This window comes from Miniopterus natalensis, chromosome 18, assembly GCF_054644295.1.
Source record: "Miniopterus natalensis isolate mMinNat1 chromosome 18, mMinNat1.hap1, whole genome shotgun sequence".
Lineage (NCBI taxonomy): Eukaryota > Metazoa > Chordata > Mammalia > Chiroptera > Miniopteridae > Miniopterus > Miniopterus natalensis.
The window spans coordinates 41,983,395-42,001,137 of NC_142098.1; the positions used below are offsets into that span (position 1 = coordinate 41,983,395).

General features: G+C 47.4%; 2 protein-coding genes across 4 annotated transcripts; both read right to left on the reverse strand.

Annotated features, from left to right (window-relative positions):
- Window positions 1–432: 432 nt before the first annotated feature.
- Window positions 433–8,956, reverse strand: LOC107539414 (uncharacterized). 3 transcript variants are annotated; one of them, XM_016215903.2, is made up of 4 exons: window positions 8,854–8,956; window positions 7,165–7,449; window positions 3,164–3,252; window positions 433–2,505 (listed from the first exon to the last, which is right to left on the reverse strand). In XM_016215903.2, the coding sequence occupies exons 3-4, from the start codon at window positions 3,201–3,203 to the stop codon at window positions 1,265–1,267; spliced, it is 1,281 nt and encodes a 426-aa protein (XP_016071389.2). In that variant the 5' UTR covers window positions 3,204–3,252; window positions 7,165–7,449; window positions 8,854–8,956; the 3' UTR covers window positions 433–1,264. The 3 variants fall into 3 exon arrangements, with proteins under 3 accessions (XP_016071389.2, XP_016071388.2, XP_016071387.2); XM_016215902.2 differs by lacking the exon at window positions 7,165–7,449; XM_016215901.2 differs by lacking the exons at window positions 7,165–7,449; window positions 8,854–8,956 and adding an exon at window positions 6,971–7,113.
- Window positions 8,957–8,972: 16 nt separating this feature from the next.
- Window positions 8,973–15,520, reverse strand: LOC148091150 (uncharacterized). The gene is made up of 3 exons (XM_087827004.1): window positions 15,420–15,520; window positions 12,605–12,731; window positions 8,973–10,443 (listed from the first exon to the last, which is right to left on the reverse strand). Exons 1-3 carry the CDS (start codon window positions 15,450–15,452, stop codon window positions 9,062–9,064), a joined length of 1,542 nt encoding a protein of 513 aa, XP_087683130.1. The 5' UTR covers window positions 15,453–15,520; the 3' UTR covers window positions 8,973–9,061.
- Window positions 15,521–17,743: the final 2,223 nt, after the last annotated feature.

A 17,743-nucleotide genomic window follows, 5' to 3' on the forward strand; every position in this document is an offset into this window, starting at 1 on the left:
TGCCCTTTCTTTTGATTAGTATTTTTGATTTTTTTCAAAGAACTATTTTTATTGAATTCTATCGTTTTATTATTTTTAAAATGTTATTGATGTGTTTTATTCCACTTTCCCTGGTTTACTAGTTTGAGGAATTAGATATTTGATATATTTTCATTTTTATTATAACTGCTTTATCTGTACCCTAAAATTTCTGTTTTTAAATTTTGTATTTCTTCAAGAAGTAATTTAGGAATATGTATATAAAAAAACAGCTTTCCTCAGGATTGGAAATTAACACTATAGCTGGACTAAGAACTGTTCTGTGCCACCCTGGTGTTCCATTTGAGGCACACAAAGTTGGAGGCCCCCACAAACAGTTTACCCCTTCAATTTGGCAGAGCCTATTTTTTTTCAAATCACTCCAAACAGTAAAAACCACCTCCAAGTTTAAAGGTGGCTTAAATAATAAAGTCTTTATTAACACACCAACCAGAGCAACATGAGGCAACTAGTTGTCCAGGCTAGGTGACTTGAGAGTCCGGAAAAACCTGTCAAAACTATCTCATGATGTGTGTGTGGGGAGGTGGGCATGGGCGTGGGGTGGGAGTGCAGGGTGGAGAGGGTCAATGGGGAAAGAGAATATACTTTCAACAATATAAATCAAAAACAAAAACTATCATGATGTCCTGGTTGGTGTGACTCATTGGTTGAGCGTCATTCCATCACCAAAAGGTCGCTGGTTTGATGGTCTCAAACCCCAGTAGAGGGCATGCAGGAGGCAGCTGATTGATGTCTCTCTCAAATCAATAAAATCGTATTAAAAAAAAAAAGTATCACTTGGCACCAACAATGTCCATGAGTAAAGAAACTTTCCTGTTACCAAACAAAACTCAACTCCTCTTAGCTAATGATGGGTCATGTCCTCATCTTTACTGGTCAGTGGGGAGGAAATGACCCCTGCTCCCTCTCAATTTAACTCAGGTTTATTATAATTTCCCCACGGGTTGGAGAGAGTACAAAGTTCTGCCTCTTCTGAAGATATTAGGGTAACTAAGCTAGTAGAGCTCAGATGTTTCCAGCCAGACACTGACACAGAAATCTGGCAAGGAGCCTAAACAGGTCTGAAAGTGCAATACAGCCCGAAAGCTTCCCTTGTACCCAGCAGTCATAAGGAAACTCTCCAATGTTAATGCTCAAATATATGAAGTTCAACATCTAATTGATGTCTTCCTTTCAAAGGGAAATCGGAGATTCTCCCTATATGAATCCTGTGTTGAAAGCACTCCTAAAGCCTTCCTGCTGTGTGAACTTTCTGGTGCCGAATGAGGTGGGAGCTTAAGCTGTAGGCTTTCCCACATTCATTGCACTCATATGGCCTTTCTCCAGTATGAACTTTTTGGTGCCGAACAAGGTGAGAGGTTCTTATGAAGTCTTTCCCGCATTTGCTGCACACAAAAGGCCTTTCACCTGTGTGAACTCTCTGGTGTGCAATAAAGTCAGAGCTTCGACTAAAGAATTTCCCACATTCAGTGCACTCAAATGGCCTTGACTCAGTGTGAATTCTCTGGTGTTTAATCAGGGTGTATTTGTGTCCAAAGGATTTCCCACAATCACTGCAAACATAAGGATTTTCTCCAGTATGGATGCTCTCATGCTGAACAAGTGTGGACTTGTGTCTGAAGACTTTCCCACAATCACTGCACTTATAAGGCCTTGCTCCATTGTGAACTCTCTGGTGTACAATTAAATTGGAGTGATGGCTGAAGTATTTTCCACATTCACCACACTTATAAGGCATTTCCCCAGTGTGAATTCTTTTGTGCTGTGTAAGATTGTCTTTGCGGCTAAAGGACTTCCCACATTCACTGCAGTCATAAGGCCTTTCTCCAGTGTGTATTCTCTGGTGCTGCACGAGTGTGGCTTTGCGGCTGAAAGCTTTCCCACATTCACTGCACTCATAAGGCTTTTCTCCAGTGTGGATTCTCTGGTGCTGAACAAGCGTGTCTTTGCGGCTGAAGGCTTTCCCACATTCACTGCAATTGTAAAGCATCTGTCCAATGTGAAAGGCCTCTCCACTCTCAGTGCTCCTTGTTCTCCTCTTGCTGTGGGTGGCCTTTTGCTGGTGACTGTCCAAGCACGCCTGGAAGTTCTTCTGTTCCTCCTCACAGGTAAAGGGATTCTCTGGCAGATGAGGTTCTTCACAAACTCTACAGTTCTTCACAAATGAGGTCTTGCCTTTGTCTCTCCTTAAGGGTTTCTCAACATCATACTGATTCTGGTGCTGGTAAAAGTTTACACCAAATGAGAATTGTCTCCCACATGCCTCACATGTGTAAGGTTTTAGTCCATGGTGTGTTTCCTGGTGGCCATCCAGGTGCAAAATATCTTTCAAGATGGGGCCACACAGATCACAAGGGTGAACCATTTGGGTCGATGAACCTGCCTTGGAAGGATAGGCTTGTGACACGTCCACAGAAATGCCCTGCTCAGAAGATGCCTCTTCATCCTTCACTCCAAGCCAACAACCTGAAGGGAGAAAAACGCTGTTAATATGCCCACTGACTTTGGTGAGAGGGGGCAACCCCATCTCAAAAGTGTGTCTAGCATAACCAGGACTGAGTTCATGAAGTGGCTGGACAGATGAGAGATTTGGGATCAGGTTAAAGAAAGAGCTACTGTGCATACTAGACTCTTAAGGATTACAAAATGGGGAAGGTCTCAGAAAGGACAAAGATATATGGCTGGGGTGCAGCTTGGGAAGAAGCAGCAGACAGGATCTCCAACTTTTTCTTTGAAAATGACTTTTAAAAGGGCACTGGTTATTGGTAAAAGGTGAGTGCTACACAGAAATTTATGTCCAGGACCCAGGAAAAGCTGATTTAGAATTAGTAACTGATATTGGAGACCTAACTAAGAATACGTGTGTGTCTCTGATATATTAGCATCATCCAATATGGGAGATCACTGCAGAGGGAGGAGAAAGCACCAGTGAGTGGGGCAGACCACCCTAGGTCAGAGGTCAGAATAGAAATGACAAGTATGAAGAGTGTCCAGAATGGGGAAGAAAAATAGAAATAAGGTATGGCCTATAGCCTGCGCACTAAACAGTAGTGGGCACAGGACAGGCTTCTGGTGCTACTTGAACCCAACCTTGAAGTCATACACTCCCCAAGCTCTCACTTACCAGAGCCTGTCCAAGCGCCTCCTGCTGTGGCTAGAGTCATACCTCTCAGTCAGGTACTCGGAGTTCTTTCCCCTGCTACCACAGAGGATCTAGAAGATACAAGTCATAGGAGAAAGAGGGCCAGTGAGTGAGAAAGCACTGCCCCAGGGCAGCCCACCCAAAGGAGATTAATGTCTTGCAGGAAAAACCCAATGGATCTCACAAACGATGACCATGACTATAATTCATGACATAAGTAGGGCCAAGGAAATATCAATTAATGAAGGGAGAAGAATCTGGTGCACAGAGGTACCATGACTGTGGATAGAGCAATCCAGCCCAGGAGAAGCCAAGTAGGGTAGCATCCACTGGGCTGAGCACAAAACCCCTTGACACCTTCCTGGCAAGGATTTGGGGCAGCAGGAGTTGGGGAGCATAGGGACTGGAGGAGAGAGTATACATAGCCAAGCCCTCAGGACCTATGTGAGGGAATAAGGAAAATAGCAGTGCCCATGATCCAGCTATGGAAAGGAAACAGTAACCTGTGGGGGAAAAGGAAGAGCAGAGCATAGACCAGAAAACTGGAACACGGGGGACCTTACCTACGATGACCATAAAGGCAAAGCACAGAATGAGAGCGAAGTAGTCCCCACTCCTCCCAGGAGAAAGGTAAACATCTTCAAAAGTCACATAACCCTGCACGAAGTCAACTAAGCACAGGACAGCCTCTCTCCCCAGGTCTCCTGGTCTATCCACCACATACTCACTTTCCTCTCCAGCTGCCCAAGTCAGACAAAATACCAGGCCCTTACATGATCGGTGCCTGCTCTTTCCTCATTTTCCATGAATCATTCTGTGTAGCCTGGAACAGGCAGGTGGACAGGTAGATATACACTATAATCTAGGCCTGTAATGAAAGGCCCAACCCTTCCCTGGAGTCCAGAGATGATGCTTCTCATACACAAATGTGAACTTAGTATTCTCCCTAATGCCCTCAAGGACCATCTCCATGTACAGATCACTTTTTAGACCACATCTCCGTTGCCTAAGGAAGCCCACGACATAGGTATCTCCCACATGCATATCTGCACACAGCATCCGGAGCACACTCGGTTAATACATCTAGGACTACATCTGGTACCAGTCAATGGCCCCCACTGCCATGAGTAACTGTGAGCCCAGCTTTTAAATCCTCCCATCCTTGACTGAACTTCCGTAATCCAGGACCATGTACAATAACAGACACACCCAGCCCTTCTCCACTTGGTTGTTGCACAATGAGGATGCTATATACTCATCAGTTACAGGCTTAACACTAAACTCTCACTTAAGGCCACACCCATTAGCCTTCTACCCCAAGTATAGTGACTCTGCTAACTGACTCAATTGTCCCTGAGCTAATTTGTCAGGGACAAACGATTTAAACTCCCCCATGTCCAACCAAATGTCACCACAAAAGCCTGGGAAGCACAGAGAGGGAAATAAGCACCAGCTCTGACCTCCCTTTCATCTCATCTCTATTACTGCTACACCCCAGCATCCATCTCATGGCCACTTTTCCCTGGAAGACCTCACCACATGTCAGATCCTATTCGTCCCCCCCCCACCACTAACACTAACCCTTTTTTTAAAAAAATGTATCTTTACTGATTTCAGAGAGAGGAGAGGAGAAAGGAGAGGGGAGAGGAGAGAGAGAGGGGAGAGGGGGAGGGGGAGGGGGAGGAGAGGGGGAGACAGAGAGAGAAACATTAGTGATGAGAAAGTCATTGATCAGCTGCCTCCTGCACGTCCCTGACTGGGGATCGAGCCCGCAACCCGGGCATGTGCCCTGACTGGGAATTGAATCTTGATCTCCTGGATCCTAGGTTGATGCTCAACAGCTCAGCCACATCGGTTACCCAACACTAACCCTTCTTGTCTCTCAAGTGACCCCTACTCCCAATTCACTATGCTCACCCCTGTTCCAGACTCCTAATATCACTGCCACCATAACATAAAGGTTCTCTTTCTAAATAAAATGGACAACTCTACCCTAACCCACATACTGGCTGCCACTATGTGGATGTCTCCAACATGAATCCTTCCTCTGAACTCAAAACCTATGTTTCTAGCTGTCCATTTGACAACTCAATCAGATGTCTGGACGATCACAGATTCCATACAGTTAAAACCTAACTTGTGATACTACTTCCACCAACTTCGCCAGCTCAATTGAGGATTTTTCTATTCTTACACCTTCTCAAGCCAAAAACTGTGGAGTCATCTCTAACTCCTTCCTTCTTTCTCTCACTGTCCACATAAAAAAATCACTTCTTCCTCTGCTCCAAACCTTCCATGGCCCCAACCATTCTAAGAACAGAAGTCCAGCTCCACAGGCTACCACTCCAAAGGTGAATCCTGTTCCTTGCTCTCTGATTGCACCAGATACAACAGAGACCTGAGGTTTCCTGAACACTCCCAGTGCAACTTCAAATGATGCATTTGCACATGCTGGTTGCTATGCTTGGGATACTGCTCAAACTTCATCCCACTGCCTGCTGAAAAAAAAAATCATTTCATGTAAGAATAGAAGTCAGGGCTCAAGGCTTTTGGTGACAGAGGGATCCCCAAACTCAACAGAAGATAGAAGGTAGATTAAGAGTCTGGCGACACCATTCACCATACTGCGTTGCCAAATGTATGGGGTGGGATGGGTTGAATGTGGACCTGCACACTCTGCAGTCACCTATGCAGGGATTGGATTGTAAGAGATTCTGCCACCACAGCAACCTGGAGGAGAAAGGAGCTGGGAGTGGTAGGTTACCACAGTGTCATCTCATGGCCTGACTATTGCCCTAACTCCTGCCCTGCTCTTTGGTGAGGATGATTGCAGGCTGTCTGATCTCAGATACACCTTAGTGTTGCCTCCTACCACATGAGTGACCTTCAACAAAGATCTGTGTTTCAGTGTCCTAATTTATAAAGCAGTGGTAACAGTGGTACCCACCTAATAGAGCTGCTGTTTATATCAGAGTGTTAGTACAGGTCAAGTACCTTTGTATTAGCTTTTACTGTCCACAAGCTTAACACTCTGCAAATGGTTTTGGTGTAAATGAAGTGATGTATTTTTGAAATTCTAGATTTGTTTTCAGTATCTTAAGAAAATGTGACACCTGAGAATTTCCATTGTAATGAAAGAGGCAAGAACTTCAATCAATTACTAAGCATGGGTATAAATCTGATTTATCCTATCTACATAGTCTAATTTTTAACTGCCTGCTTATGAATACTGCAGCTTCGATCCCTGGTCAGGGCACATACAAGAATCAAGTAAATTAGCCTTTCATTCCCTACTTTCTTTCGCTCACAGCAACGTCTGACCCAGCAGCAAATAGCGCTGTTTCTACCTGGGAAATCCTTCCGGAACCGAACGACTTCTCTGCCCTCAACCCCTCCGGCCCCCGCTCGTGCGCGGCCGCCGCCACCTGCCCCCTGGAGTCCGCGGCCTCCTCACCGGCCGCCCCGCCTCCATCCCCATCATCCCCGCCTTCCCGAGCGGACCCCGGGACAGCTGCGTCCTCACAGCGCAGGCACTCGCCTCCCCGTCACTCCGGGCACGAGCCGAGCTCACGCGCCGCTCCTCGCACCTGCCGGGGGCCCAGCTTCCCCGCCGCTCCCCGCCCACGGGCCCCGCCCACGTCTCCAAACACTGGCTGTTGGAAACGGGGGCTCCGCCCACAAAGCCCTGGGGCCTGGGCGGCGGTGACTTCAGCAGCCACCGCTCACTCGCGGCCTTAGGATTCGAGGGGACGGGAGGGCCGCGTCACGGTCCCGGGACACAGCGCCTACCTAGGCCGGGCCCATCTCCGCGGTCGTCGCCGTCACGGTCTGGACCGCGCGGAGCCTTGAGGAACCCGGGTCGGGACCCAGAGCTTCGCGGACGCAGCCACCGCCGAGCCTTTTCCTAGTGGGGACGGGGTCTCCTCCCGCTCGCGTCACCTCAGAACCCAACCAGAGCCCGCAAACTACCCAGTTGGCCCTACCAAGAGCTGACAAGATGTCCGCCGCAAGGAAGACGCCGGAAGTCCCGCCCAGTCGCCTTCCGCACGTACAGAAACGTCCGTCACGGCGCTGCCGTCGCGCGGCGCGGGGGTTCCTGGGTAATGTAGTCCGCCCCCGGGCTGTAGCCCCACGCAGACATCCTCTCGCTCCCAAGGGGCTCTGGGAAATGGTGCCCCCAGGCTCCGATTGGCGGAGGGGCTTCGCGCCTCTCAGGAGTAGACTCCAGGGATGGACAAAATAGACATTCTCTCAGATTTTCCCCAAAGCTACAGAACAAAATCAGGGTGCCACATGAAACGTCACTGAGCCCTCTCCTAGTTCCTTTTTAAGTATGTGTTGGGGGAAGTTTTAAGTCAGTTTTGTGACTCATTTGGGTCAGAGATAAGAGAATTGTCTCCAGACAGAGCTGTGGCGAGGAAGAAGGGTGAGGTTGGGGCTCAACAAAACCAGTGACTACCTGGAGCACTTTCTCCTGCTAACGTAAAGAAGGCCTTTTGGCACGACCGGGCGTGGCTCAGCGGTTGAGCTTCGACCTAGGATCCAGGTGATAGGGTTCGATTCCCGGTCAGGGCACATGCCCAGGTCTCGGGCTCAATCAATGACTCTCTCATCATTGATGTTTCTATCTCTCTCCCTCTCCTGTCTTCTCTCTGAATAAAGATTTTTTTTAATTAAAAAAAAAGGCCTTTTGTCCCTGGCCGGGTAGCTCAGTTGGTTAGAGCGTCATCCCTATACACCAAGGTTGTGAGTTTGATCCCATCAGGGCACATTCAAGAAGCAACCATCGAATGCATAAATAAGTGGAACAACAAATTGATGTTTTTTTCTCTCTCCAAAATCAATAAATTTAAAAAAATAAAAGGATTTGGAACACTTTATCATTTTTTTGCTGGGAAGTGAGTCCACAGAGGCTCAACTAGGGACTAAGATAGGTACATTTTTCTTTAAGTGTCAGTCACTCGTGCCCCACAGTGATTGAGCAGGAGGGATGATCATCCTCTTTACATCCTCTGGTCCCAGGCCCTGAGCAGGTGAACCCATACTTCTCTGTAAGCCTTTAGTGACCACACTTTTGGGAAAGACCCCTGCAGATAGAAGCCTAGTTCCCCACAGTGTTGTCACCCACCTGGTGCAGCCCAGGAAACGCTGGCTGAAGCAGCTGCATTCTGGAATAGCACCGGGGCAAAATTTAACTCACCCAGAAAAGTTGTTACTCCTTCATGTTGACAGTCCTATTGTGCTTTCAAACTACCCACACAGTGAACAGTTTCCAATATTAAATAGGTGCTTAAACAAATGGACTTTATTATTGCACAAACTAGAGCAATGTGTGACAGGCAGTTTCTGGTTTCGTGACTTGGAAGCTGTAAAACTTCATTGTAAGAACTGAGACCAACTATGTCCATGAAAAAGCTAGTAACCCTCTGCAAGCTGCTGACCAAACTCAAGAGTTCTCTGGGCTATCACAGGATCAGGTCAATGGCCCTAATTTGTCAGAGAGAAGGGCTCAGGACATTCATGATTTCTTCCTACCAATGGAAGAGAGTTCTGCTCTGCTCTCTCCAACCCTGTGTCGACCTGCCAGCTGGTAGAGGTGAAATGGCTTCTGCCACAGAAACTGGGAGTGACTTAAACCTGGCAAGGACCCTGGGAACATTAAACATGCTTACCACATAACCAAAACTTATGGGTAATCTCCAGTCTGTCGATGTCCAGATATATGTATCAATTCAGGCAGAATCCTCACAAAGACTTTCCTCCAATGCTGTTATACTAAGCAAGGAAAGAGCACATTTCCCGTGTATCTAAGGCCTTTTTTCAGTGTAAACTCTTTGGTGTAGACTGACGTCAAATTTGCAGCTAAATAATTTCCCATATTCACTGCATATGAGCTCTCCTATGTCGAAGTAGGCCAGAGCTCTGGCTAAACGATCTTCCACATTCACTGCACTTATGAGGCTTAGCTCCAGTATGAACTGTCCAGTGTCGAATGAGGTGGGTTTTCCGGCTAAAGAATTTCCCACATTTGCTACATTCATGAGGCCTTTCTCCAGTGTGAACTCTTTGGTGTTGAATGAGGATAGATTTCTGGGTAAAGGATTTCCCACAATCACTGCAATCATAAGGCCTTTCTCCAGTGTGAACTCTTTGGTGTTGAATGAGGACAGATTTTTCACTAAAACACTTCCCACATTCAATGCACTCATAAGGCCTTACTCCACTGTGAACTCTCCAGTGTCGAATGAGGTGAGTTTTACAGGTAAATGACTTCCCACACTCAGTGCACTCATAAGGCTTTTCTCTAGTGTGTGCTTGCTTGTGTCGAAGAAGACCAGAGCTTTGGCTAAAGGATTTCCCACATTCATTGCACTTATAAGGCCTTTCATTAGTGTGAACTCTCTGGTGTTTAATGAGGACGGATTTCTGGATAAAGGATTTCTTGCATTCACTGCATTCATAAGGCCTTTCTCCTGTGTGAATTCTTTGGTGTTGAACAAGGTCAGATTTCTGGCTAAAAGATCTCCCACATTCAATGCATTCATAGGGCTTTGCTCCAGTGTGAACTCTCCAATGTCGAATAAGGTGAGTTTTGCGGCTAAAAAATTTCCCACATTGACCACACTCATACTGCTTTTCTCCAGGGTGAGTTTGCTGGTGCTGAACAAGTCTGCAATTGCAGCTGAAGCCTCCACCACACGTGCTACACTCATCAAGACCTTCTCCAGTACAGGCTCTCTGGTGGGGAAGTGGGTGTGTATTGCTAAAAATTCTCCTGCTTTCAATCCACTTATCATGACTTTTTCCACCTTTAAAGGGCTCCCCACATTCAATGCTGCTGTGTGGCTTCTCACCATTGGGAGTGGCCTGATGTTGGAAAAGGCCTGAGGTAGCTAGAAAGTCCTTCTCAACCTCCCCACAGGTGAATGGCTTCCCTGACACATGGCATCTATAGCTCCTCACAAATGAGGCCCTGTCCACTGTGAAGATTTTTTCTTGATTGTCATGCTTTTGGTACTGGTGAAGGTTTTCACTGAACCAGAAGCCTTTGGTTCCCCCACCTAAGTATGGCTTTTGCCCAGAATATATTTCTTGGAGCTCAGTCAGGTGCAAAATGTCTTTCAAGCCTGGGACACACTTCTCACAGGGGCGAGTGTTCTGGGTGGATGGATCTGCCTTAGAAGTCCTGAGCTGTGACCCTCCTTCCACAGAAACACTCTGCTCAGAAGGGGCCTCCTGGTCCTCTGCTCCACACCAACGGTCTGAAAGAAGAGAAATGCTGATAAAGTTCATATTAACTTTGGTGGGAGGAGGAAGTCCCATCAAGAGTGTCTGTCATACACATACATTTGGCCCTGGGGCCTGGCTCAGCTGCTGAGCATTGACCTATGATCCAGGAGATCTTGGTTTGATTCCCAGTCAGAGAACATGCCCCGGTTGTAGGCTTGGTACCCAGTGGCGGGTGTGCAGGAGGCAGCCGGTGAATAACTCTCTCATCATTGGTGTTTCTCTCTCTCCCCCTTCCTCTCTCTGAAATCAATAAAGACATTAAAAAAAAACAAAACAGGGTGTCCTACATACATTCAAACGAAAGAATGAATGCATGAACTATTTTTCAGGACAAGGAAGCAACATGAAGAGAGAGCTGCTTTGTAGCACTGGAATTCTAAAGATGATAGAATGGGGGAGATCTTCTGGGATAAAGGGCAGAAATATGGGGTGTCACACAGGGAAGAGGGCCAGGATCAATGACTCACTTCTGTGCCAACAACCTTCTGTAGGACCTTGTCAGCTGAGGACATGTCCACACCATGCAAAAGGATGGTTGTGCTCAGGAACAGAAAAGTATACTTGGAATTGAGTAGCTGGTGTTCAAGGACTAATTAAAGATATGCACACACCTCACAATACATTATTTGTGGGTCAGTGGGGGAGAACTTCAGACTGTGCAGTGGAGAGTAACAAATGATGGATGTAGAGAGGTGGGGACAACCAGAGAGTAAAAGTCACAGATGAAAATGAGATAGTCCAGTAAGCCAGGACAAGTGTAATATGGAAACTGAGATAGATAGCTAAACAAACTGACAGAGCAATTTACAGCAGATACAGAAGGTCACCTCCCTAGAAATAACATGTAGGCCTCAGTTGTACTTCAGCTCCAAACCCAGAAAAGCAGTAAAATCAGGTGGGTGACACTAAGCCCAGCTAGGATGACTGAGGACCCCATGCCCTGACACTGACCAATCAGTGAAGACCACAGCCCTGGAGACCACAGCACTCCTAGGAAACTGATGAAAATTCTGCTAAATCCCTCCCCTAAAATTCCCGCCTGAGATAAAGCATCAAGACAAAGGACCCAGTGTGTGCTCTCCCTCTGGGGAGCAGCCCCTGCCACTCCGTTTCCCTGCTTCTTCCCCCACAGGCATGCATCTCCTAAAACCTAAAGAACCCCATGAGGCTTGCAACCAGGGGAGCAATGGACAGCAGCAGCTCACCCCAGGCTAACCCCTGAACCTGATCCCAAGGCCCCCTTTTCTCTGAATTCCCAGAGAGCTAGGGTAGCCCAGACTAGGCTCTCTTATTGCTTCTTCTATGCTAAGCCCTTTCTTGTTTTACATCACCAGTTTTAATAAATGTTCTCTCATAGTCATCTGGACTCGTGAAATTTTTCCTGAATGAAGAACCACACACTACTGGCTGGCCCTAGGAATACCCATGAAGGGCTCTGTCCAGTAACAAAATGACAAATCAGAAGTGTCAAGTATATGGAAAAAAAGTAAAGAAATGACCTGTGTCCAGTGGCAATTATACCAAAACACTGGTGTCCAAGTGTTCTGTGAACCAGGAAGATTCCTGGTATGATCCAAACACAGACCTGAGACCATCTTGCCACAACTCAACCAGGGCTCTCTCCACACTCCCAGCTGTGTAAGGACCTGATGAAGCAAGTCCTTAGGAAAAGACAGGTCATATGAGTGGTCAAAACTCGTCTACAGCAACTCAGGAAACATTACAGGAAAAAAGGTAATATTACAATAAAATCTCAAAGGAGAGTCTTCCAAATAAAGTCTATTGACCCCATAATTAGTAACTACAACAATAGTTGCAATTCCTGATACAGGTGGTCACAAGAAAATGTTACCTAGAAGAAGGGGGCAGAATCTGGGGCACAAGGTGTCATGAACCTAGACACAGTCACCCTGCCAGGGACAGGGAAAGAAAGGTGAGATCCATTAGGCTGACTGAGGAATGCATTGCTTGGGGTAGTGCACAAAGCTCAGCGCTGATACCCACAGTATATACACCAACTAAGTGGGGAAGCCAGCATAGTCCATGGACTGGCTATGAAAAGGACAGAGCTTCCTCTGGGACAAGGGTAAGAGAAACAAGATAGGGACACTGGGAGAAAGATGAAGGCCTTACCCAGGGATGTTGTAAGTGCAAAATTCTCCAGCATCACATCATGGTACAGGAACCTCTGTGCCTCATCAAGGATCCCCCACTCCTCCAGAGAGAAATAAATGGCCACATCTTCAAATGTCACACAGCCCTGCCATGATGGGGATAGTTCATTTCATGATCAGCTTCTCTCCTAGGACCAAAGTTCATCCATCCACTAAATGAACCCCTACTCACCCACCTCCCAATTGCCCCACCTCAGAGGAGATATCAGGCCCTTGGTGGTACTGATGTGCACTCTGTTCTCATGATCCCCTGGATCACTGTGTTCATCCATGACAACAGGCAGGTAAGCAGATCGGTATCTGAGTTCTGGGCCTGTAAGCAGGGGCGCACTCCCCCTTGTCAGGCAATTGTCCTAGGATCCCCAGATCATGCCTCTGTGACACAACCAAGGGTGGACATTTCACCCTATGTCCTCAATGCTGGTGCCCTCTGGCCATCAGTTCTCACTCCCTCTCCACGTGGACATAATTTTCTACCACACCTCTCTCTCACAGTCACTACCTCTTCCCTGTCCTTCCTACATGTTATTCAGCACATGGCATATAAAGAGTGACTGGCAAAATCAAACAGGATCCAACGGTCCCCACTGTCATTGGCAGCCCAGTCTGGCTCTATAGGTGTCTCTGCCTGACTCTGCTCCCTGCTTTAGCCTCAGTCACCCAGAATCACTGTGGATCTCATACACCCATGACCCTCCTCCACTGGTGCTGCATTTCACGTCTCCTCACCAGTCGCAGCCTTCCTCTCTCTTCCTAACCCTCATTCAAAACCCTCTGAGACTTTCCACCCAACGTCCAGTGATTCTCCTTCATGACCACTTGTGCCTTAAACTAATCCACCCACCCAACTGAATATCCCCAGACACATCAATGTAACGACAAAATCCTGGTGATTCCATAGAGCAGTGGGTCAGCCACCTGGATCACCTGCCCCACACAGGTACCCAAGCATGAGACCCAGTCCTCAGACTCCATTCTCCTCTTCCTGGGGTGCTGTTAATGTCATCACGACCAGGATTACCCTACTAAACATGACCCACACACAGTGTTACAAACTGAAAGTACACCTCCTCCCAAAATTCATGTTAAGACCTAACCCCCAACGTGACAGTATTTAAAGGTGGGGATTTGGGGAATTAAACAGTTTTAGATTAGATCATGAGGGTGAGACCCAAATGATGGGGGATTAGCGAGATTTAGAAGAGAAAGGTAAAGATCTCGTGCTCTCTCCACTGTGTGCACCAAGGAAAGACCATAGTTCCTCATCAGAAACACAATCTGCCAGCTGTTTGATCTTGGACTTCCCAGCCTCCAGAACTGCGAGAAATAAAGGTATTTTGTTGTAGCTGCCCAAGTTAAGATGCACAGCTTCACCCTGGTCCAATACTATGCAAGGCTTTTTGCAGATGTCTCCATCCTGCATTTCTCCCAATAGTCCCAGAACTGGGTGTCCAGCTGCTCACTTAATACCTATATTCATACATTTGTAGCCAAAACAAAACTCCCAATTAATTAAATGAAAATTAATCCTACTACCCACTTCCACATCTGTGGATGGAATTTCCATCCTTTCAGCTGCTAAACCCCACAACCTTCCAGGCATCCCTGACTTGTATATTTTTCTCTCTCCCCTTCAAAATAAAAAATCGGAGATCTACTGAAAAAAACTGATCCAGAATCCAAGCATTTTTATCACCTCTAAAGCCATCACACTGGTCCACATCACTAATGCTCACCTGGACTATTGCAGTAGCCTCCTCCCTGGTCGTCCTACCACCTTCTCCACACCCCCAATCTGTTCTCCAAGCTGCAGCCACAGGGAGCCTGATGAGGGCTCGGTCAAGTCACCTCCCTCCTTTGCTCCAAATCTCCCATTGTTCCCATCACTTCCCAAACAGACACACAACGTAATCCCAGGCCTGAGTCCTGACCTCTTGCTCTCTGTTCCCTTGATAAAGAAAGAAGACTTGAGGTTCCCTTAAACCAGTGCAGCCACACACCCGAGTCTAAACAAAGTACCTGGGGCAACCTGCTTTCATACCTCATTTGATTGGTTGCTAGCAACAGGCGTCACTCCCCAGCCTGGTCTGACCCTGGGTTTAGGATTTTGTTCATGGTCCCCAGGCCAAGGGCCGGAAGAGAGAGAGATGAAGACCCCAGGACACCGCAATCCTGGGGATCGTGAGTGGGATCAGGGGCCGCGAGGTTGGGAAACACCCTCCGCTTGCTCACCTTCGCTGGGTCCGCAAGCGCTGCTGCACGTGTCACAGTCTGGGTGACGAGGAAGGTGTCAAAGGGCTCCGGGCTCCCCTGCGCCCGGGCTCAGTCTGGGGCAGGGGGACCCGGGACCACGGCCTTTTCTCCGGGTCTCCGGGATCAGTGCTGACCCTTATCAGCGGAGTGACCCCGAAGCCTAAGGCCCTCTCAGCCTGTCACCCCGCTTCCAGTCTGCTCCTCTCAGCAGCTTTGGGGAAACGTTTAAAAGCCTGACCCAGGCGCGGCCTTTTCGGTCCTGAACGCTCCACCTCACATTCCGTCCCCGGGGCTTCACGCGAGGCCGGGCGCGGGCGCCCCTGGACTGCCCGGCCGCGGGCCCTCCACGTCCTCACCCGGCGGCCGCGCAGCCCGTGTCCTCTCCCACCCCCGTCACGCCGCGTGTCACCCACGAGCGCCTCACGGAACTGGACGCCGGGGCCTGGCACGTGACCGTCGCCCCGCGCCCAGGCCGCAGGGTCGGGGGGGCGAGGCGGTGAGGGCCCGGGGCGCGCACTCACCTCCGCCGGGCGCCTCAGCGCGGCCGCCGCCATCGGCCTCTGCGCGCGGAGCCGGCGGGAGCGGCGGGGCCCCCGAAGTGGAGGCGCCCAGCCCAGCGCCCCAAACCCGGCTCCGAGGGGCGGGGACGACTCTTCCCGCACCGTCTCCTCCGGCCGCCTCAGCCCCACGTCCGGCCCCGCCGCCCGGAAAGCGCCGGCTGACCCCGGAGGAGCCAAAAGGACCGCCTAACGGCGGACACCGGAAGTCCCGCCCCGGCGCGAGGCCTACGTACAGGGATCGACTCTCTTCTGAGCCTTCATTGGCTCAATGAGGATGGCGCCTGGCGCAGTGTCTTCTGGGTAATGTAGTTCTCACAGCTGCAAATTTCCAAGGCCAGGGGTCCGCGCCGCTGAACCTCCGGAGACGCTGGGAAGTGGTGTGTCCAGCGTCTAAGGGCCAGGGAGGGAATTCACTCCTTCATAAGGGGTCTACTCAACACTTCCTTGAAGGGGGTGCTGTCCACAAAGGATCACCTAAGTGTTTAGAAACACTGAGACTCTCTAAAGCTTATCAGAACTTATTGCTTGGTCCCTGTGAAACATGTAGAGTGTCAACCAATGGTCATTGGTGCCAATTCAACTATATGACATTCTGGAAAAGGCACAGTTATGGAGACAGTAGAAAGATCAGTGGTTGCCAGGGGTGGAGAGGAGGTGAATAGGCAGAGAGGATTTTTAGGGAGTGAAAATATGCTGTATAATACTTTAACGGTAGATATATATCAGTATATATTGTCCACACTTACAGAATTTACAAAACCAAGAGGCAACAACTAAAGAAATCTATGAACATTAGGTGATTATGATGTATCAAGGTCGTTTAATCCTTGGAAAAAATGTACAATTCTGGTGAGCGATGTTGATAATGAGGGAGGCTATGCATGTGTGGAGGCAGGAGATATATAGGAAATCTCTGTACCTTCCTCTCAGTTTTGTTGCAAAACCAAAACTTATCTAAAAAATAAAGCCTTTGAAAACCAGAAATTTGTTACCATTACTATCAGGTCAAATATCCTCCAATGCTAAACCTAACACATACTTTCTCAATTTAAATGGGCATTAAGTAAGGGTGGGTATGGGAGCTTATGGGTGTGGAAGGTGTTCATGGAAACATTTTAGATGTTTACACACGGGAGCTGGATAAATGCATCATGCCCCATCTGCACAATAGTTTCCACACCTGCAACTCGAGTGATGAGGCCCTCCACACTGACCTACAGAACTGGATACATTCCAAAGTGAAGATCCAGGTTCAAATCTGTGTGTAGAGAATGCTAAAGTTTTCCTGAGCACCCAGGGGAATGAAAATATAAGGGCACTGTATATATATAGGATGGGGCAGAATTTAAAGCTAGACTGTTAAGGAAAAAATCTTGTTACAGTGGGGGCTTTCTGTATAATTATTGAACAATATTAAAGTAAATTCAATTTTTCAAAAACACTAAATTCAAAGGTTTTAAAAAAGGAATTGAATATCCAGTTAGTGGTCTTTCTCTATGAAACACTGCAAGTGAATTGAAATTACAGAATTTTGACTATATTTGTAACATTGGTATATGAAAGCAAAACTACCTGCAAAGACATCTTAAACTTTGCTATTTTACAATAAATATTGGCATGGCACTTTGGAAACAAATGTATTAACATAAATGAGGAACGAGTATTTGCAAAATAAATGCAAATATAAAGCCAAAGAATTGGAATAAAAGCTTAAACCTACATTTGGTAGGATCAATGTTAATTCATATTATATTTGATTTTAAACATATTTTGGTACAATGGTAACTCCATAGGACTCACATACATAAACAAAATGTATACGGTACATGTGATATAAAATAACTGCCAAGGTTAGTGCTGGAAGATGTTAGGGAGACAAGCCATTATTCTCAAATTTGATGAAGGGTGACTATCAAACATTTCTACAATAGCTGTAATATATTTCGCATTAAGAAATCTCTGTGCAGGCATAGAAACCCGGTCTGTTCTGGATGAGACCTATGGATGTGACATGAAAACATTTTCTATCATGAGTAAATATTCAAAGATATAAAACGAAATAAAAAAATAAATTCAGTAACACTTTAGGAGAGACTTCCTCACAAGAACCATTGCTTCTTCCAGATGCACTGATGTTTCAGGGCTGCATGATGAAGTGAGGACATTTTCACGTGGAGAAGGAACAAAACCACATGCAGGACGGCCCCTCCTGAGTCACCATCTTTCTGTTCTTAGGAATTAGCAGGCATGATCAATCACTGATTTGCATTTTACCTAGAATGGCT

What these genes read in the sequence shown, in the direction of transcription:
- LOC107539414 (XM_016215902.2), bottom strand. Translation starts at nt 3,203, where the DNA reads ATGACTCTAGCCACAGCAGGAGGCGCTTGGACAGGCTCTG. An exon ending in AGGCGCTTGGACAGGCTCTG is followed by an intron (nt 2,506 to 3,163) that starts GTAAGTGAGAGC and finishes TTCTCCCTTCAG; the next exon opens with GTTGTTGGCTTGGAGTGAAG.
- LOC148091150 (XM_087827004.1), bottom strand. Translation starts at nt 15,452, where the DNA reads ATGGCGGCGGCCGCGCTGAGGCGCCCGGCGGAG. An exon ending in CGCTGAGGCGCCCGGCGGAG is followed by an intron (nt 12,732 to 15,419) that starts GTGAGTGCGCGC and finishes CCATCATGGCAG; the next exon opens with GGCTGTGTGACATTTGAAGA. An exon ending in TGCACTTACAACATCCCTGG is followed by an intron (nt 10,444 to 12,604) that starts GTAAGGCCTTCA and finishes CTCTTCTTTCAG; the next exon opens with ACCGTTGGTGTGGAGCAGAG.